The following is a 21,269-nucleotide window of genomic DNA, read 5'->3' on the forward strand; positions in this document are numbered from 1 at the left end:
CTCAGAATAGAAAAGTTCAACATTCTTTAGTTCAGGATTCAAATGTCTGCATTTTCTAATCATCACAGCAGTGTTACAAGGTGCCAGAGTCACTACCCTATCTCTCCCATTTGATAATCTCGCTGGCGTCCTGTCCATTGGGCTTCACCTGGTATACAGCTCCTCAGGGGAGGACGGACAGCAGTCTCATGGTGTGTGTATCCGAGGGCAAGTATCTTCTACTGTGAAGACAGACCATCAGGGCTGCAGGAATGTACTGCAGCCAATGGCATGGGGCAGAACAGGGAGAGATAGATACTGGTTTGTTATTGAAGGTATTAGTGCAATCAACCAATGGCAGAATCATTCCCAACATGAAGTTTTGCCACTGTGCTGCATACTTTCAGGAAATTATTTATAAATGAAAATTCTGCAGTCAGCAATTCTTGGCATTTTCTAACCACATGCCTGACCCAAAAGCAGTCACGAGAAACCACAATACATACAATGCACATGCCCCAGGAGTGGGAAGAGAGGGTGAGGGTGAGAAACAGGGGGCTCCAGAATGCCCTGGAGTATTGCTGTCAGGCTTGGAGACTTGCATTAAAATGTTGGTGTTGTGAGGTGAAGCACAGATACTTTGAGTGCCGACAACACCCAATACTCACGTTCTGCCTACAGTCTAATGCCAGTCTCATTCCAAGGCTGCTGTGTACAGCTCAACAACAGTGATGATTTTCCAATTCACCCTGCACTCAGACACCATCCTTATTACACATTCATGGGCGGGGTTCGATGTAATTATGGTGCTTTTAAGCCAGGAAAATTAGTTTTGGGAATACATGTGCTCATTTTTGACCAAGCTCGGAGCTGGTGCCCCCGGGCGCGTACATCAGTTTGAGCTTAGCCAGAACTTCCAGGATGTGTAGATCAGTTTATATCTTACCAGTGTTCTCCAGGAGAGTCTTGGGAGTGTTCGGTCTGTTGATGATCTCCACCAAGTTATTCAGAACCAGAGAAACATATGGCTGCATCTCAGCACCTGTCGGGGCAGGAGATTAATGTTCAGATTTCACATAGTAATTGGCCCACACTATTCGGACCAGTTCAAGAGTTTTAATTTTTATAGTGCATAGTACAACAACCCAAGGTGCTTCACAGGAGTGTTATCAAACATTCCACCTTCATCAGTTCAAGAACTTTTTTTTCTTATTCACGCATGGGAATGTGGGCATCACTGGCTAGGCCAGCAATTATTGCCCATCCTTAATTGCCCTCGAGGTGGTGGTGAGCTGCCTTCTTGAACCGCTGCAATCCATGTGGGGTAGGTATACCCACAGTGCTGTTAGGGAGGGAGTTCCAGGATTTTGACCCAGCGACAGTGAAGGAACGGCGATATAGTTCCAAGTCAGGATGGTGTGTGACTTGGAGGGGAACTTGCAGGTGGTGATGTTCCCCTGCATTTGCTGCCCTTGTCCTTCTAGTTGGTAGAGGTCGCAGGTTTGGAAGGTGCTGTCGACGAAGCCTTGGTGAGTTGCTGCAGTGAATCTTGTAGATGGTGCACACCATGTGCAGGGAATGTTTACGGTGGTGGATGGGGCGCCAATCAAGTGGGCTAGCTTGTCCTGCATGATATTAAGCTTACAGTGTTGTTGGAGCAGCAGTCATCCAGACAAGTGGAGAGTATTTCATCTCACTCCTGACTTGTGCCATTTGTCTTCTGTCAATGCTTTGTCTTTTACTACAGCTATTACTATTCCCCATACCTTTTGTTCTATGACATTTGTCATTTAATCTCTCCTGCCCTCCACCCCATCACAGACCTTCCCTTTTGTTCTTCTTTTCCCCCCCCCTCCCACCTTTCACTTGCTCAAAGTCTATTACTTTTCTAACCTTTGCCAGTTCTGATGAAAGGTCACAGACCTGAAACATTAACTGTTTCTTTCTCCACAGATGCTGCCAGACCTGCTGTGTATTTCCAGCATTTTTTGTTTTTATTTCAGAATTCCAGCATCTGCAGTATTTTGCTTTTATTTTAGTCACTACTGCCATGTTGGGTTGAAGACATGAGGCTTTAGAATGCATTCAGTAAATCTATTTTCTTCAACTAGAGCTGCTGCTTTTCTCCCATATTGATGTGCAGTTTAACATTTCCATGACTGTGACGTTCTTACAGTTCCTGGGATTAAAGGATCCACACTCCTCCACCATCTGACCCCTTGCTAAGGTACATTTCCACAGGGTAAGGGGTCACTATTACATCAATCAGGTTCCCTAGGTATTTGGGGGGGTGGGGTTAAGATGATCTCACCCAGTTCCCATTGTCTGTGGGACTAACAAGCATGTGAAGTTCAATGGGATGATTGGACAGTTGTAGCCCCAAGTGAGGTTAGCTTCATGACACAGGCTGGGGACTTCTAGTCAATGTGGTCATACCACACCAAGGAGCACCTTGTCTCACTGCCATGGAGTAGTCTCCACACACCATCTCTAATCAGATTATACTTTGAGGAAAAAGATTCAGTCAACACTCCATACACTCTTCTACCTTTCAATCAACTCACCCATCTGCATGCAGATCTCCCCGATTGCCCAGGTGGCATTATTGCACACAGAAATAAACTCAGGGTTCAGATTGGTTCCCAAGATGGGCATGAACTCAGCTGAGACATGTGGGAGAGAAGGGAAAACACAGAAGAATTGCAGTTAAAAATAGCATTACATAAATCCAACAACAGGAAAATGCTTCAGACCCAACCTCACTTTACAAAGCTCCATCTCCTCCACTCTCATGGAATCTGGAGAGGGGTCCAGCTGATCCCAAGCCTGGATTCTCAACAAGGGGTGTAAGGCATCGGATTTAAACAGCTCCTTGGTAGAGAGATGACTTGGCAATGCCCCCATGTCTTTCCTTCACCTGTGACAGCCATTCCAACTGCCCAAAACCAGTTGGCTGCCAGTCACAGGCCACCTGCTCACTATCTGGGCAGGGAATGGTGACAGCTGGTATCTGAGGCAAAGCAAGAATATTAAAGGAACTCTGGATCAGACAGTATGAATATGAACCATCACAGAGGTCAGTAATATGTTATCCATCACTTCCAGAACATGACATGGCTTCCAAACACTATTTCCCCACACAAACTTGCACTCCCACCTCTGCCATTTGCAGGAGTGAGGTGGCAAGGCCTTGGAGACCAATAATTGCCCAGCCCTGAGGATTACAATACAGCAAGGTACACAAAGGCCCTGGGTGTCTGATACAACTGCACTTACCTATACATGGTTTAACATGCTGGAAACAGGCTTTGGTGAGATCACCCAGAAGTGCAAACGAGCTCTGCCGAACCTCAGGCATTGTGTCCTAATGAGACAAGACAGCACAGGTTATAGAAACCCCAGAACATTAACGGATCAAAACACCATTGCATCAACCCACCCTCCACCTCTCGACACAGCCTGCCCTTTAAAATCTTACTTTCATTACCCAATAGCATTTTCCAGGAGCAATTGCAGGCCAGGCTGAGACACTGTTTCAGGGGTGCTGCCTAGTATTGAACAGTTCAGGCCACTTAGAAGCAGGGCCTGTTGTGGTACACCTTTAAGAGGCTGTGGTTATGTTTTCAATGTACAACAGTGCAAGGAAAATGTAATGTACCAAGTTACTTCTACTAGGGAGCCTGTAGGGAGCAGGTGTCCAGACAGATCCGTGTGAGATTGTTCCCAGTTGCACACCTGCAATGATCACCTCGTACTTGTGTCCATCCTTAACTAGTGAATCAATGGTGTAATCTTTAGGTTTCTCCAAAGAGATCTTTCTGCTATGCCTCAATCAGCATTGATGCAATGACTAATTCAGTGATTCACTCAGAGTTCAGCTTCTGAAAAGTCACAGTCATGACCATTGTCTCCACATCTGCTAACGAAATGATCAATAGATTTGTGTGGCTGCTGACAGAATGACATGAACTCAAGCTGAACGTGGAAATTGATTGTGATCCACAGCTGATCAAGTGTGGACCAAATCTTGGTGGGATCTTTTGTATTTCCGCCATGAGCCCTGATGCATTCAACCGGTGCAAACCTTTGTTGCCCAGAGATGCAAATTTTCCCAGTTTACTTTTCAGGCTCAGATACTGCCAAATCAACAAAGCACAACTTGACTCACTGAACAACTTGAACTCTGAGACCAGATCAGCTGCTTTCCAATTGATGGATGGAAATTTGGTAATCATCCTTACAACTTATCTGACTTAAATCAGCTTGCTAGAGTTAAAATAAACCTTGCTGTTCAGGAAAAAACTTGCAGCAGCAACTGCCTGCAGTTCCACAAGTTGCCACAGTCCAGTGGAATGGCAGAGCAAAGCTTGGAGTGCATGACACAGTCTCACGGTTCACACACTGTTGGCCCTGCCCATGAAAGGTGCAAAAAAGCTCGACAACCAAAAGTAGCAATGGCGCTAAAATTTTCGAAGACATTGGAGCTCGCCCGATTCCACTGATCAAATGCCAAACCTCGGCAAAATTGATGTAATGGCTTGCTGTAACCCGCTATCGATTTAGTGGCCTGATTTAGTGGCTACAGTAGCTGTAACCTGCTATCGATTTAGTGGCCTGATTTAGTGGCTACAGTAGCTGTAACCTATCGATTTAGTGGCCTGATTTAGTGGCTACAGTAGTGTCTCTGCCCAAGTACCAGTTTGGCACAATGCCTCTCGACATGATATGCAGAGGGTCTGTACTAACTTGCAGATTCCCTCTGTAGATCCAGATTAACCCAGAAATGCTCCTGGAAACCAGACTCCCTTACTTGAGTCTGCAAGGACCCAATGACACAGCTACAGTGCAAACAAGCTTACCCTACACACAAATGCAGAGCTGCCTACACAGGCTAAGTTGCAAATGATGCAGTCAAAAGTCAGATCCCTCTGTGTCCGAGGATCTTCTGAAGTCTGTAAACCTGAACCTCATTGGAAATAGTGGGGCTCAGAATCAAAAAATCTCCACCGCTGTCACCACATTGTGTTTGCTTCTCCTCGTGTTAGTGCTGACTATACACAAGAACCAACCACACATAAGGGATCGGTTAACACAACTTGGGTTCTTTATTTCTAACTATACTGCAGGTGTGCTACTAGGAGCAATCTTACACAGGTCTGGTTTGGATGCCTATTCTCTACAGACTCCGGAGTAAAAGTTACATGGTACATTACATCATTTGCCTTACACTGTTGTACATTGAAAACAACCACACCCTCTTAAAAAGGTGTACCACCACATGGCCTGGATCCAATAATGTATTCATCCAGCAATCACAGGTTCACATTCAAGTCAGGGATTCACCCTGCCCAGGCTCAGAGAGGCACCATCAACAGAAGAGCTACCCCTTTCATCAGTGGCAGCATTCTCACTGCAGTCAGAAGTCATGGTTTCCAGCACCACTTGAGCACATAATCAGCACAGTACTGAGGGAGGTGTTGTCTTTCAGATGAGACATCAAATCGAAACCCCTTCTGCCCTCTCTGGCTGTCTTAAAAAAATTTCATGGCATTATTGGAAGAGCCAAGTTCTCCTGATGTCCTGGAGAACATTTATCCCTCAGCACTGTTCCAGCAGGGGCAGATAGGTGGCACCAGTTCAAGTTTCTACACAGCAGGTACATGCACCTCACAGTAACCCTCCTACACCCAACTGCACGCAAAGGACAGCAATTTATTCAGTATGTTTCTATTCATCACAGCACAGATCCCTTGCAGAGGAGTTTATCTTTACACCAACACCACTAAAACACATTAGCTGGTCATTTATCTCTGTGGGATCTTGCTGTGTGAAAATTGGTTGTCATGTTTCCCTACATGACAACAGTGGTTACATATCCTGGGAAGTACTTCATTGGCTATGAAGCATATCAGGATATTGAAGTCATTGAAGGCCTTATAAGAAATGCAAATTTGATGTTTCCTTTTCATTCACCTGCATACACTGGAAGAGAAGAGTCATGATGTTGCTCCGAGCTACCAGCTGCTCCACGTGACCACCCAGCCCCTCTGCCAGGCCGCTCAGCAGGTCCAGAGCTACAATCATGAAATCCTTGTCTGGAGCCTCGTACTGATCTGGCTGAGTGTTGTACATCTGTAAATATCCGAAACAAAAGCAGATCATTGGGAAACAATTAGTCTTCAATGCTGTAAAACACATCAGGGAGTCTTGTATTTCACACACAAGGGGGAACATCAGTTGCTGGGTGCAGGGTGCGCAATGATCACTGTCCCTATATACAGTGTACAGGTATTACTCCAACAGGAGCAGAGAGGTGGCACCAGTTCATGTTCCCACATAGAGACATTCCACACCTCAGTAACCCTGCCAACACCCACCTATATGCAATAGACAATGGAGTTAAACTGTTTAAAGCAACACTCAGAATAAACAAGTTCAGTTTGTTCAGTATGTGTTTCTATTCGTCACAACACAGGTCCTGCCCACAGCCCCAACTCAAAGGGTTCACTCAGTATAGCCAAACCCTCTATTCCAACAAACATTCCTCATCTCTGTATTTTCAGTCTTCTACAGAAGAAACCGCATTCAAACACTGTTCATTCAAACCAGAGGCTGCAAATGAGACCAGGGAGATTTGGACCAAAATCCCAGTTCATAATAACTCATTCACTGCAGCGATGAAGGTGCACCCTGCTCCTGAATCGCTGCACCTTCTTGTGGATGAGGACAAGCATAGAAAACTCCAACAGTGTGTAATGCCCACAATCAAACTTTGCAAATATATAGTGTGTTTTTCTGATTCAAAAACCAGTAAAAGGAGCTTACCATGGCCTGGGCAAGCGTCTTCTGCACAAGTGTGACACAGCGTTGATAGACAGGCTCACAGTATGGGAGGAAGCCACTCTGCAGAGCAGTGGCCACTGAGGAGAGGCACTGAGAAAGGAGGAAGAACAATGAATATCAGTACCATGAACAAGAAGCAGTGTGTTAGGGTCAAGAGCAAAGGTCATCAAGGAAACTGCACCTATAATGGAACCAATAGTATTAGCTGTACACCATACAGGTTATCTTGGGATCACAGCCTGAATCAGACATTACAAGGAGATATGGGAGTTTCAAACACGACATCAGTATAGGCCAGCAGCAGTCTGGAACACTCAACACAACAGATATCTGGTGCAGATCAAGGTTGACAAATTCCAGTAAACCACCACCTATCCCCAACAATCACACTGATTTCTCTCGCCATCTCCTCAGGTGCTAACTGTGGCTGGAATACAGTCCCAAGGGCAGCAGCAACAGTAAGTGTTCACACATTATTTAATGTAGAGGGCATCACAATCCCAATACTGCCATCACAAGGAGTTGCATACACGCTTTCCAGCAGGGGTTTCTGGACAGTGATCAGGAGCTGGAAGCACGCCCCTGTCCACTGCCCTGCCCCAGCTCATTTCCCTCTCCAAACCCAGAGGCACCCCTAGTGCGGAGATCAGCACAGACCAAGGATTAAACCGGCAACCTTCCTGGGTTTGCATGGCTCAGTACCACACCAAACAAAATGCACCACAATTTAGAAAGCATTTAAATGACTTTGCCCACTTAGTAATGCATGAAGTGGAAGTTAATTACATGGAATATACAGAACAGAAACATTTGGCCCAACTAGTCTGCGCTAATGATTATGCTCCACACAAATTAAAGCCTGGCTACCCGACCCAAACCCGACTACGTGTCGAGTGTGGGTCGGGTCGGGCTGGGCACTGCTCCCACAACTCCATCTGCAGGAATAGCCCGCTGCTGGAAAGGATGAACGATATTCGGGTCGGGTCAGGCACAAAAATGTTTTAAAGGATTCTGTCCCAGGTCGGGTTGGCTGTGGTCAGGTTGGGTTTTAATTTTATACCCAAGCCAGGCTTCAACACAAATCTCCTCCCATTTTATCTACCTCATCACAGCCTTTCAGCATATCTTTCTATTCCCCTTTCTCATGTAGTTTCTCTTTGAAACCACTGAAGCCTCAAGCAATTCCTGTGGTAGCAAGTTTCATATTCCAACTAACAAATTTCTCCTCACTTCCCTATTGGATCTTTTAGTAACAATCTTGTCTGTAAAGACATAAAAACAGAGAATGCAAGAAATACTCAGCAAGTCAGGCAGCATTTGTGCAGAGCACGAGCTGTAAATGGAGAACAGCAGAATTACCAACTGCTGTCTGAAAAAAAGGGAGTGATCATGATCTTTTAGTTTAGATTTTCAGCATCTGCAATATTTTGCTTTTATATTTATAACCTCTAGTCCTGTATTCTCCCACACGTGGAAACATTCTACCCACATTTACCCATATCAGGATGGAGGATAACTTGCAGGTGGTGGTGTTCTCATGCGTCTGCTGCCCTTGTCCTTCTAGGTGCTAGAAATTATAGGTTTGGAAGGTGCTGTCTGAGAGTGTGGTGAAAGCAGATTCAATCATGGCTTTCAAAAGGGAATTGGACAATTAGCTGAAGAGGAAAAGATTTCCAGGACTAGGAAAAAGGCAGGGGAGTGGGACTAGCTGAGTTGCTCTTGTAGAGAAGCCACATGGACATGATGGGCTGAATGGCCTCCTACTATGCGACAACCATTCTATGATTCTTTCTGGATAACTGTAATCTCTCAGTTCCAGTACCATCCTTGTAAATCTATTTTGTACTTTCTCCAGTGCTTCCATATGTTTTTTTTTAATAGTACGGAGACCAGAACTGTGCACAGTGCTCAAGAGTAGCCTGACCAGGGTCAGGTAATATTAGACCTTTAACACCTAATGGGCTTTAATCAGATTGGGCTGACAGGAACACAATTATTTTCCACTGGTTGGTAGTTCGTAACCAGGAGGAATCAATTTTAAGATCAACAGGAAAACAAAAAGGGGAGGTCAAGGGAATATTTTTCAGCAGTGATGTTAGGACATGGATTGAGTGACCAGAAAGTGATGAAGCAGAATCCATAACATACGAATTAGGAGCAGGAGTCGGTCACTTGGCCCCTCGAGCCTGCTCCGCCATTCAATAAGTTCATGGCTGAACTGGTTACTCCACATTTCCACCTACCCCTAATCTTTCACCCCCTTGCTCATCTATCTACCTCTGCCTTAAAAATATTCATATAGACTTTGCTTCCGCCATCTTTTGAGGAACAGAGTTCCAAAGACTCAACGCTCTGAAAAGATTTCTCCTCATCTGTCTTAAATGAGCGACCCCTTGTTTTTAAACAGTGACCCCTAGTTCGAGATTCTCCCACAAGGGGAACTTGAAAAAGGGAGGAGGATAAATATTCGACAGAAATGCATCTTAAAGGCTATGGGTCAAGAGGAAAGGAATTAGGTGGACAGCTCTGTCAAAGAGCTGGCACGACAGGCCAAATAGGCTCCTTCTGTGTAGCAAAGCTCTGATTCTATGAACACAAACTCTTCTATTGAGTGCAGGTGCTGAGACAGAACACACAGCCATTAATCTCACATACTATGCCACTATGCCAGGTGTCATCTGGGGTACCATATTGCCCAATGGACACTCACCTCCAGTAGAGGGAAGAGATCCTTATCTTCATCCTTCAGTTCATTCCATTTCTGAATGAGGGGGGGCATTAGTTTTTGGATGTATTCCTGCGGGTGCAGAGTGGAACATTCTGCCATTAATGTCTGTACTGACAGCAAGGATCTGAACAGGAAGCTGAATATTCCAGCCCCTTCAACACCATAAAACAGCACAATAGCCACACACAGAATGAAAGCAGCTCTTTGCTGCTGAGCTCAGCACTCATTTGCGATTCCAGGGATGCAGGCAATTGGTAACATATAGTTAATTTTATTCTTTAAAGTTATAGCCACAAAAAAAGTCAAAATTCAAGTAAAAACGGATGAAGTGGGCACACCCAGCCAGAAAGGCTCAGAACAAAAGACTCCAGAAAAAGGCCTCCATTGCTACAGGTTAGCCTTATTGTGTTCATATTTTTAGCAGCTTAAGGCTGTACCATGCCGAGCAGAACCAGGCTTGCTGCCCTGCACACTGCTGTAGCTCCAAGTTTTTATGGAGACTGAACTGCACCTCCTGAGTGGCACTGCCACTTTACAGCTCAGATATTGAGCTGGGCAGAGTGGGAGATCCAGTGCTGACCACCACAGTGGCTACTTTATGACTCGGTGTCCCGTGGGCCCTCACCCAAGAGTTCCAAATAAAAATATTTCCTAAATTCTGCATTGGCCTCAACATCCCAGGGTGGCGTGTTTGAAATCTACGCACCGCATCCTTTGACCGCCACCCTCTATAAAAAAAAGTCACAGCTGTGCCTACTGGCTGATTGAGGTGATGTCCCACGGAGTCAGCTAGTGTACCAATGGCATCATACAGAATCAGCAAGTTCTTGTGCTGGTACTTCCCAAACGCAAAGACCAGCGTGTCGAGGATGTAGCTGAGATACGGCACTAGTTCGGTGCAGGCCTCCTCCTCCAAAGTAGCAAATGCACTGCAAGGAGAAGAAAGGCAGAGTCAGGGATGCACAGACTGGATTTGGCCAAACCAGCCAGAAGAGGTTTATATACACAGAATCTGCAAAAGAATATAGATAGGTTAAATGAGTGGGCAAAAATTTGGCAGATAGAGTATAATGTGGGAAAATGTGAGATTGTCCACTTTGACAGGAAGAATAGAAAAGCAGAATATTTAAATGTTGTAGAGGGACCTGTACATGAATCACAAAAAGTCAGCATGCAGGTGCAGCAAATAATTAGGAAGGTAAATGGAATGTTGTCCTTTATTGCAAGGGGGATGGAGTATAAAAGTAGGGAAATCTTGCTACAACTGGACAATACATTGGTAAGACTGCACCTAGAGTATTGTGTAGTTTTAGTCACCTTATTTAAGGAGGGATATACTTGCATTGGAAGCAGTACGGAGAAGGTTCACTAGGCTGATCCTGGGATGAAGGGGTTGTCTTGAGAAAAGGTTGAGCCCATACTCATTGGAGTTGAGAAGACAGGTGATCTTACTGAAACATGCAAGATTCTGAGGGGGCTTGACAGGGTAGATGCTGAGAGGATGTTTCCCCTCGTGGGGGAATCTAGAACTGGGGGGCATGGTTCTAATTAAGGGGTCTCCCATTTAAGACAGAGACAAGGAATTTCTTCTGAGGGTTATTAGTGTTTGGAATTCTTTTCCCCAGCGAGCAGTGGAGGCTGGGTCATTGAATATATTCAAGGCTGAGTTAGACAGATTTTTAATTGACAAGGGAGTCAAGGGTTATGAGGGGACAGACAGGAAAGTGGAGTTAAGGCCACAAATCAGCCATGATCTTACCGAATGGCAGAACAGGCTCGAGGGGCTGAATGGCCAACTCCTACTCCTATCTGTATATTTTTATGGACTAAAATGGGAAAAGTAAAAGTTGCTCTGTAGCTGAAATCAGTCCTAAATTATAACACACCCCTCTCTTCAGCTCCAACATCAGCTGATAACAGTCCTCAAGAATAAGCCTAAGGATGCTACACTGCAACAGCCCGTACTGCAGTCTCCAGATCAGACAGTATGAATACGCAAACCATTATTCTCATGTATTTATACTTATTAATCACTTCCAGAGTCTCGAGCAGTACTGAGCTGAAAATGTAAGATGCACCTTCATCTCAACCCCACTCCCCGAGCCAAAGCCAAGCTGGCTACCGGCCTACACACAAAAACCATCATCTCCTCACCCACCCTGCCCAAAAAAACACTGCTAAATAGCAGAACATACAACCCAATATATGGCTCGTCTGTTAGGCATATCGTGTCTCAGCCATAACAGTAAAACAGCATTCAAGATGGAGAGACTGCCACTAGGCTATGGCCACACTCCAGTACCTCAATGACCAGGCTTCACTCTGACATGGGGCTATTTGACAGCAGGGCACCATCCAACATACTTCCAGCAGGAGTCACCGGACAGCAATCAGTGGTGGGATCACTTGCTTTCTCCCTGCCTAGCCCAGGGGATGGTCTTTTCTGTGACACTTTTGCGTGGGTCCCTTGTTCCAGCAGCATAGGGCTCTTCCCTACCTTATCAGGCAACATCAGCACCACTGAGAACAACTCTACAGATGCAGGCTGTACAGGACTAAAGGTTCCAATGTGGGAATGAAGGGACTATGCAAGACCACCTGACCTGCATGCAGCCTCTTGCACTCGCTTGTTTCCATCCAGGATTCGCTTCAGGAGTTCAGTCATCAGTGGTTTGAGGTACTGGTCTGGTGGCTGGCTGACCACCCAGTGTGCGTAGCGGCTCAGCGTCCAGCAGGCAATTGAGCGCACCAATGCCTTCTTATCTGGCAGACACTGTATGAGGTGCGGGATCAACTCAGGGAGGTACGGGACCATCCCTTGCATACAACCTAGGGGCAGAAACAAAGCAAGATTAGGCACAATCCAATGGGGAGAGGATGGGTAGGATCACCATCCGCACAGTGTGCTAAAAGCAGGCTCTACCCAGTATCACTTTAAGAGTGGGCTGAAATGGATATAAGGAGGGATACAAGTTCTATATAACTGGGGGAGGGGTGGATTGTACACAATGGAGATTCAATCAGGGCTGGACTGGATTCAAAGCTCAAATTGTGTTCCTGATTCACTCAGACTCCTGTACTGAGGCAGAGACGACAGAGAGCTGAAAACTGCACATTTGGAAAAAGATGTTGAACGTGGGCCTATTAGGCGAAAGTTATATGGCAGGACAGGGGCAAGTTAAACTCGCTGTCCAGCATGCAGACACAAACACACCAGGCCATTAGAGGCTTTAAATTGATTTCTGCACTCTGTCACTTCCAGAGCTGCTTTCACCGACAGTACAGCTCATATTTCAAACGTTCCTCAACTCCTGTTTCGTACCTTCTGCAATTGCTCCCAGAACCAGGATTCCAGATTCTTTAATAACCCAATCTGGATGGAACAGCAGCCCCTTCAGCAGCGGCAGGAGGTGAGGCAACAGATCGTCCCGGAAAACATTGGCCAAGACATCTAGTGCAGCAGCCGAGCATTTTCCTAACAGGAGCAGATAGCAGCATGAAGAGCAGCATTCACCCAGTACACGTCACAGTGTGCATGCACACACAAGTCACACAACCCAGTGTTTGTGCAGTCACCCCAGAAAATGCGTACAAAGAGCCACCCCAGTCTACGTACAGTATACCAGATCAAATACTTTACTCCACAAGATCTCAAACAATGCAGCAATAAAACCCAAAGAATGGGTAGGCTGGTATTCTGTGGACAATTCCATCTACCTCATGGCATTTGAGACACAGTCCATATTCTCACTTTCTCATGACCTGTACCCCCACCTGGTAACAAGAGCAAACTTTAACTGAGTTTGTAAACTTACAAAACTAAGGTTCTTTGTCATCTTCCTGATTTGATCCCTCTCCCAATTTCTCTTTTGCTCCTAAAAGTGCTTTCTTCTGATGAACTTAATGATTAGGTGAAATTCTGGAGGCCTGATAATTAGCTTATGAGCCTAAACAAAGAGCAAGAGAGAGACATTCGCCCACAGTGATGTGACAGATTAATGTGAAACTGACTTCATTTGCCCGGGTTAGGGAGCAGGGAACCCAGCTGATCATCCTCCCGAGGCTAGGCCAAACACAGCTACTGGGTACCCTCGACGCAGAATAGTTAACCCAGAATAGATCAGGGACCTACCTGGTCAACAAGGCTCAGAACCAGAGGTTGTTGCACTTACCCACCAGTTCAGGTGGGAGGCTTGGAGGTCTTGACACCTCCCCATGGGGCTCATTGAGCAAACCGACCCTCCCTCAGAAGCAGAAAATTCTACACAAACATACTCAGATTCCAGTCAGATAGTGTGTCATCATCATCGTCAAAGTCCTCATCTTCCTCAGCAACATCCTCCTCATGCTGCAGCGTAACCGTACGGGACTTATGAAAGCGGGGTTTTATGTCCTGCTCACTATCCGGAACTGCTTCATCCTCTTCTACATCACCCTGTGCACACGCACAAGACAGCGAGAACAAGACAGAAATGAGCAAGTAAAAGTCAGAGGATACTTGGAAAGAGTTCATTCTATCAGTGCAGTAGAGGTGAGATAGAGCAAAATGTCAGAACACAGGTTAACTAGTGTGCCATTTTCCATTACCAAAACTAGTCATCCTTTGAGTTGAGCAAAACTGTCAAGTTGGTACCACAGTTCAAATTCAACAGGAGCTCAAATAAGCTGGCCTCAAACTCATTCCTTACAAGATAAAAGAAAAACACTGCAGATGCTGGAAATCCAAAATGAATACAGAAAGTGCTGAAAAGAGATGGCGGAAGAAATAGCAGGTGCACTGGCAGTAATTTTCCAAAATTCGCTGGACTCTGGGTTAGTCCCAGCAGATTGGAAAACAGCAGATGTGACGCCACTGTTTAAAAAGGGAGGTAGACAAACGATGGGGAATTATAGACCGGTTAGCTTAACCTCTGTAGTGGGGAAGATGCTTGAGTCTATTATCAAGGAAGTAATAGCAGGGCATCTCGATAGAAATTGTCCCGTTGGGCAGACGCAGCATGGGTTCATGAAGGGCAGGTCACGCTTGACAAATCTTTTGGAAGTCTATGATGACATTACGGGCAAGGTGGACAATGGGGACCCAGTGGATGTGGTGTACCTAGATTTCCAAAAGGCCTTCGACAAGGTGCCGCACAAGAGGCTGCTGCATAAGATAACGATGCATGGCGTTAGGGGTAAAGTATTAGCATGGATAGAGGATTGGTTGACTAACAGGAAGCAGAGAGTGGGGATAAATGAGTGCTATTCTGGTTGGCAATCGGTCACTAGTGGTGTGCCTCAGGGATCGGTGTTGGGACCACAATTATTTACAATTTATATAGATGATTTGGAGTTGGGGACCACATGTAGGGTGTCAAAGTTTGCAGATGACACTAAGATGAGTGGCAGAGCAAAGTGTGCAGATGACTGTGAAACTTTGCAGAGGAACATAGATACATTGAGTGAGTGGGCAAAGGTCTGGCAGATGGAATACAATGTTAATAAATGTGAAGTCATTCATTTCGGTAGGAGTAACAGGAAAAAGGATCATTACTTGAATGGACAAAGGTTGCAGCATGCTGCTATGCAGAGGGACCTGGGTGTCCTTGTGCATGAATCGCAGAAGGTTGGCCTGCAGGTACAGCAAGTAATTAGGAAGGCAAATGGAATTTTGTCCTTCATTGCTAAAGGGATTGAGTTTAAAAACAGAGAGGTTATGTTGCAGCTGTATAAGGTACTGGTGAGGCCGCACCTGGAGTACTGTGTGCAGTTTTGGTCTTCTTACTTGAGAAAGGATGTACTGGCAATGGAGAAGGTGCAGAGGAGGTTCACGAGGTTGATTCCGGAGTTGAGGGGGTTGGCTTATGAGGAGAGACTGAGTAGATTGGGATTATATTCATTGGAATTCAGAAGAATGAGGGGGATCTTATAGAAACATATAAAATTATGAAGGGAATAGATAAGATACAAGTAGAGAGGATGTTTCCACTGGCAGGTGAAGCTAGGACAAGAGGGCATAGCCTCAAGATTAGAGGGAGCAGATTTAGGACTGAATTAAGAAGGAACTTCTTCACCCAGAGGGTTGTTAATCTATGGAATTCCTTGCCCAGTGAAGTAGTTGATGCTTCTTCAGTAAACGTTTTTAAAGCTAAGGTAGATATCTTTTTGAACAATAAAGGAATTAAGGGATACGGTGAGAGCGCGGGTAAGTGGATCTGAGTCCACGAAAAGATCAGCCATGATCTTATTGAATGGCGGAGCAGGCTCGAGGGGTCGGACGGCCTACTCCTGCTCCTAGTTCTTATGAAAATACTCAGGTCAGGCAGCATCTGTGGATAGAGAAACAGAGTTAACGTCTCAGGTCGATGACCTTTCTTCAGAACTGGCAACAGTTAGAAATGCAATAGGTTTTGAGCAAGTGAAAAGTGGGAGGGGAGGGGAGGGGAGATAAAGGGAGAGAAAAACAAAAAAAGGGAAAGTCTGCGATAGGGCAGAGGGCAAGAGAGATTAAATGACAAAGATGTCATGGAACAAAAGGCAAAGGGAATGGTAGTAGCTGCAGAAAAAACATAGCATTTGTCCAGAGTGTATTCATGGCAGAATAATGAACAGCTCTGACTGAAAGCAAAAACATGAAAAACAAGTTTAAGACAGACATATTTTATTTTTTAAAAATCAAAATGGCAGTAATGGTCTGAAATGGTTGAACTCAATGTCGAGTCCAAAAGGTTGTAAACTGCCTAATCCTTACAAGACCTGTGGCTGGGTTCGGACCCAGTTTCCAGAACTGAAAGACCAAACCACCCTACTGCCCAATCTCCAGCTCTGGCCCAATTCACAGAAAACATTCCAAGAGCTAACTGCTCTCACCTTTAAAAGAATGATGTCAATCTCGGAGTATTTCATCCCATTCACTAAAATAGGAATCAATCTGAAAAGACAAAACATCAGATCAGGTTTATAAACAGGAAGAAAGAACACTGTGGATGCAGTGAAAGTAATTTGTATTGATTAAATTGAAAATTAGATCATTTCTTTCAGAAATTATTTTTTGCTAGAGATCAGTGACATGTGGTGAGTGCTCGGGAGGAGCAGGTGAGTTTAGACCCGTGGTTCACAAAGCTCTCCCCCACTGGGGGGTTTTCCTCACCTTCTGTCTGGGTCTGTTGCAGACTCTGTCAGTGATTGATTGTTGTGATTAGTCATTCACTATCATTGTGGCATGTTACCACCAGGATGGTAGAAGGGGAACTGGATGGACCTTTGTCTGTGTCGAGCAATTCCTACGCTCTGAAGGCAGCCTGCCACCCACTAACCCCACTGCCCATCATCTACTGGTGCTTACTGTATTAGGTGTCCTGATAGCGCTTCCTTACAGATTGGTTGTTCAGCCAACGTCAGCCAGAACTCGCACGCTTCCAACGCCACGTTTTCATCAGCGTCCTGCGTCCTCTGCAACATGTACTGGGGATGGGAGGAGAAAGAACAGCAGGGAGTTATTTGTGAGCTCCTGACAGAGCCGCACAAAAGGGCAGCCCAGATGCTCATCCAGCCACTTTGTATTTAGTGTTTTGTTACACCAACTTGCTTTGTTGAACGATACTTTTCTTTAATTCACTGACTGGAAATCTGAAATTTGAATTTAAAAAAAGAACAGATAAAAGATGACTTTGCTAGCGGCTTAAGATGGCCACCTAATTTGCAACACTATCTTACAGGGCAAGGCCTGTGAGGAGGGAGACAAAATGTCTGTTCATCCTGGCAAGAACCGAGACCCAGGAAGGTTAAGGGAACTGCTTATTCTTTTAGCAAGAAGAAATACTCTTAACTATGCTGGAATCATTGAGTGAATGTCATGTGACAAACCCCTCCCCATCTGTGGTTTTAAGCTCATGTTTCCCTGCAGCAAGTGGGAATGACCCCCAAGTGGGGGTTACCTCGCTCCCTCTCCATTCCAGTTTGCAAGCTTCAAACCCTGCCTGTTGACTGGGGGGGGGTGGTCAAACGAAAATTAGGGAAACCCTTCCACCCCTCCTCACTTGACTGTAATAGTTCACTCAATAGTGCTCATTATTAGTTATTAACTCGGGGCCGCTCTGGGTAAAGTACAAGTCCATGAGCATAGACCACCCTCCCGTACCTTTCTCATGGCAGGGTGGGTTGCACCACTTCCAACCCCGATCTGTTCTCACCCATTGTCCAGCAGGATATTTTGGACTGCTATCTGGAGCAGCAGGGTCAATCTTCCCCTCCTTACCTTTGAATACTGAGGTGAACTGTAGCCACTCTGGAGAACAGGCTAGAATTGAAACCAGGAGTTTTTCTGCTTTCTAATAGCTCTGTTCCAGGGTGTGCCTTTATCAAACGAGCCAACATGAACTTAACTTAAACATGTTCAAAACTACACCCAACTTTACAAATCTCAATCAATATCTATGAAGAAATCATTGCTCAGCTCCCCTAAATCCATAAATAAGCCTCCTGTTTACAATCCAGCCTACACGATCAGCTGGGCAGATCTGTTGTTTGAAGGGCATGAGTGCCAGCTATATTTTAGGGCATGAGCATGGAACCTAGGCTGACACTGCAGTGGAGCCACAGAGATTGTTGCACTGTTGGGCTGGGAAATATGGCCAGGCAGCACTGCTCTGCCGAAGCTGCCACCTTTCTGATGAAATGTTTAACTGAGGCTCTGGCTGATGTTCCACTGGTTCAGTGCACGGTAAAGTGACAAAAATTCAGAACTAGGTTCTCCTGGCCAACATTCCTCTATCAAATAGCACCATCAAAAACAGGCTGGCCAATCATCTCACTGCTGTTGGATCATGTCTGCCGAGCAACAGTGACTCACTTCTAATATCATTTACTGATGTGGAGCACTTAATATTTGAGCTTTTCTTTATCACACTGAATTGAAGTAATTTTACATGGACAAGAAATGCTGGAATCACTCAGCAGGTCTGGCAGCATCTGTGAAAAGAGAAGCAGAGTTAACGTTTCAGGTCAGTGACCCTTCTTCGGAACTGGGTTCCGAAGAAGGGTCACTGACCCGAAACGTTAACTCTGCTTCTCTTTTCACAGATGCTGCCAGACCTGCTGAGTGATTCCAGCATTTCTTGTTTTTATTTCAGATTTCCAGCATCCGCAGTATTTTGCTTTTAATTTTACATGGAATTTATTGGCAGTTAATTTGCTTTTTCCCGAGGTGGAGAATTACAGAACCCCAGTGGCCAAATTGGAGTGTGAAACCAGAGACCAATACAGGCATACCTGCATTATACTGTGTACACTCACTCAGGAGATATACAGACACAGAGACACGCACCTGGATTATACTGTGCATGTGTGGGATAAGACGATCTATTCGAACCTCCAGCAGCATCACAAGCGCCCGACACACGTTCTTCCTCACCTCTGAATCATCATCTGTCGCCAGTGCAAATAGGTGCTGCAGGAAACAAGGACTTTCAGTTTGATCACAGCCCAATCCTGAGACTGCTACACAAGGGACATCATTCATTAGAGAGAGGTTCCAACGGCCAGCTGAGGACTGGTGTTATCTTGGGCTGTGTTTGCTGACAACGCAACCACTAGGTGGCACAGTACTGGCACATGCGCAAATGCTGCCTCATCCACTGAAATGTCACTGCAATGTCAGTAATAAAGATGGCGCCGCTCAATTTATCGCAAAAAAACAAACTAAACCTAAATCCCCTCAATGGCTGTGATCACCACCTCCATCCACCCCAACAATACCCTGCTACCTCGTACTATGATGCTTCTCTTCAGCGGGGGGGGGGGGGCGGGGGAAGCGGCGAGGGCAGGAGCAAGTGGCAAAGGGGAGGAAACGGAGAGGTGGGGAGCGATCGGCCGAAGGGTGAGGCGGCAAGTTCTGGAGCGAGCAGCTGAGGAGAGGAAGCTGTAAGGGCCGAGGGGTGACAGTGGCGAGGGCGGGAGCGAGCGACTGATGGAAGGCAGCGACGAGGTAGAGAGCAAGCAGCCAAGGGAGAGAAGTGGCGATTGAAGCAGATATGGCAGGAGGGAACGGGGTACTGTTCAGGGAAATGGAGGTGACGAACTCGACTATTGAGGGGTGAGAATGTCATTGTACGGTAAAATGTACCTCCTCTTTAATTACACAAGGTAAGAAACAGACCTTGGTGGTCAGTAAACTCTTACTACATCTGGAACACTGCACAACTGTCCCAGTCTGCCGTCACCAAGAGGTTACATCATTATGGTCTGACCACAGTGGAGAAACGCACAGCCTGGGATCAGAGAGAAATCTGTTCAATAAAAACTCTAATAAACCAGAGTGCCCTTCGGCACCTCATATCCTACAACTGTGAGCAACAGGACCACTCAGATACTCTTCAAAAGGGAGTTCCAGCTGTATGATGACAAGTAAATTAATTGCCACACCAACAGGTTTTTCAAAACTCCACACTTTTGCTCTTCAGAAGGTGCTGAGGTACAGCTGCACAGGAGCCAACACCCCCACACTTTCCCCAAGGCCCTATTATTCATGCCTGACTTTAAGTGTTGCTGGACACAGCTGGAGCCAACTCTGCTCATGCACACTTTCCAGCAAGATTCTCTTCATAGGAACCAGGAGCAGGAACCTTGGCTGGACTTTCCTCCCAGTTCAGGGGTTCCCACTGCTACACAGGTCAGGAATAGAACCTGGGGCTTCTGGCACAGACGACTGACCTGGGACAGCCTTGAACCCATCACTCAAATACTCAAACACCATACCTCAATGAAGGTATCAACATTGTCCATCAGTGCCTGGGCCCTGCCAATGATGAATTGATTCACACAAGCGATTGCATGGGACCTGAGAGAGAGGTACACACACGAGTTATTACCCCTGCTGTTCCAAGACACATTCCCCTTTCACACAGTTGATCAATAGGATTTAACAATTTCGTACCTGATTTTAGGACTACAGTGTTTGAAAAACTGCAGAAACTTGGGAATCATGATGTTGAGAGGTCTATTCAGAGCATCACTGTCCAGCATCTCAGATGAATCCTCACAAATCTTCTGCAAAGCTCCAAAAGCTCCCTCACAAGTGTTGTAATCCTCAGAGTTGAGCAGGTTACAGAGTTGAGGCAGGAGCTCTGGCCAAGCCTGCAGCTCTCCCTTTGAAGCAATGGTAGTGATCAAAATACCTGCACAAACAAGACTACAAGGTAAGCCAAACGCCTGCAGGAGCCACACACACGATAACCCTGCAAGGTAGTTGGGAGGGGGGCAGGAGACTGAAAAGAGAACGGGTGATGGTGATGAAGTGCACACACTCCAGAGCACTCACACGGACAGCCAGGGCTCTGGATCAGACAGTATGAATCCACAGATCATCAGTATCACATTACTGATTATCCATCACTTCCAGAGATTGTCAGCCACAGCATCCTCCTCCCCCAACACCTTATCACAGCAAACAAACTCAAAAAGGCCACAACTGAATCCAAGCTTAAGGACAGCCACTTTCGAAGGGCCCCAACAAAAGTTATTGAACTAAAAAGGAATTTACTCGAGCTCCTTGCAGTGGGAAAAGTTGTAAATCACAAGACTTGCAATGTAATCAAAGCGAACTAAACCCGTTGAAAATACAGGTCTCAAAACAGACATGCAAAGGTTAAAGCACCAAACATGGAAATGCAAACTAAAATTAACTCCTCTTCTCGTGAGTCTCAGCTGATGGCTACACATTAGGACTCTGTACCCCTCTATA

The 21,269-nt window shown here is 45.7% G+C and overlaps 1 protein-coding gene and 2 non-coding genes across 3 annotated transcripts in view; all 3 read right to left on the reverse strand.

Annotated features, from left to right (window-relative positions):
• Positions 1 to 21,269, reverse strand: part of LOC137355805 (transportin-2) — a 41,097-nt gene that overhangs the window by 12,388 nt on the left and 7,440 nt on the right. The window contains exons 4-18 of the mRNA XM_068021338.1: positions 20,463 to 20,703; positions 20,285 to 20,366; positions 18,855 to 18,977; positions 16,875 to 16,993; positions 16,400 to 16,460; positions 13,826 to 13,985; positions 12,873 to 13,025; positions 12,154 to 12,379; positions 10,308 to 10,479; positions 9,533 to 9,619; positions 6,805 to 6,912; positions 5,953 to 6,111; positions 3,256 to 3,343; positions 2,544 to 2,642; positions 926 to 1,021 (exon numbers count right to left, since the gene is read on the reverse strand). Coding sequence (XP_067877439.1) covers positions 926 to 1,021; positions 2,544 to 2,642; positions 3,256 to 3,343; positions 5,953 to 6,111; positions 6,805 to 6,912; positions 9,533 to 9,619; positions 10,308 to 10,479; positions 12,154 to 12,379; positions 12,873 to 13,025; positions 13,826 to 13,985; positions 16,400 to 16,460; positions 16,875 to 16,993; positions 18,855 to 18,977; positions 20,285 to 20,366; positions 20,463 to 20,703 — 1,974 coding nt within the window. The remainder of the gene's footprint in view (positions 1 to 925; positions 1,022 to 2,543; positions 2,643 to 3,255; positions 3,344 to 5,952; positions 6,112 to 6,804; positions 6,913 to 9,532; positions 9,620 to 10,307; positions 10,480 to 12,153; positions 12,380 to 12,872; positions 13,026 to 13,825; positions 13,986 to 16,399; positions 16,461 to 16,874; positions 16,994 to 18,854; positions 18,978 to 20,284; positions 20,367 to 20,462; positions 20,704 to 21,269) is intronic.
• LOC137355828 (small nucleolar RNA SNORD41) lies at positions 3,020 to 3,084 on the reverse strand. The gene has a single exon (XR_010970971.1). It is a non-coding gene; the product is annotated as a small nucleolar RNA SNORD41 (small nucleolar RNA).
• LOC137355827 (small nucleolar RNA SNORD41) lies at positions 20,863 to 20,927 on the reverse strand. Its single transcript, XR_010970970.1, has one exon. It is a non-coding gene; the product is annotated as a small nucleolar RNA SNORD41 (small nucleolar RNA).

This window comes from Heterodontus francisci, chromosome 43 (genome assembly GCF_036365525.1).
Source record: "Heterodontus francisci isolate sHetFra1 chromosome 43, sHetFra1.hap1, whole genome shotgun sequence".
Lineage (NCBI taxonomy): Eukaryota > Metazoa > Chordata > Chondrichthyes > Heterodontiformes > Heterodontidae > Heterodontus > Heterodontus francisci.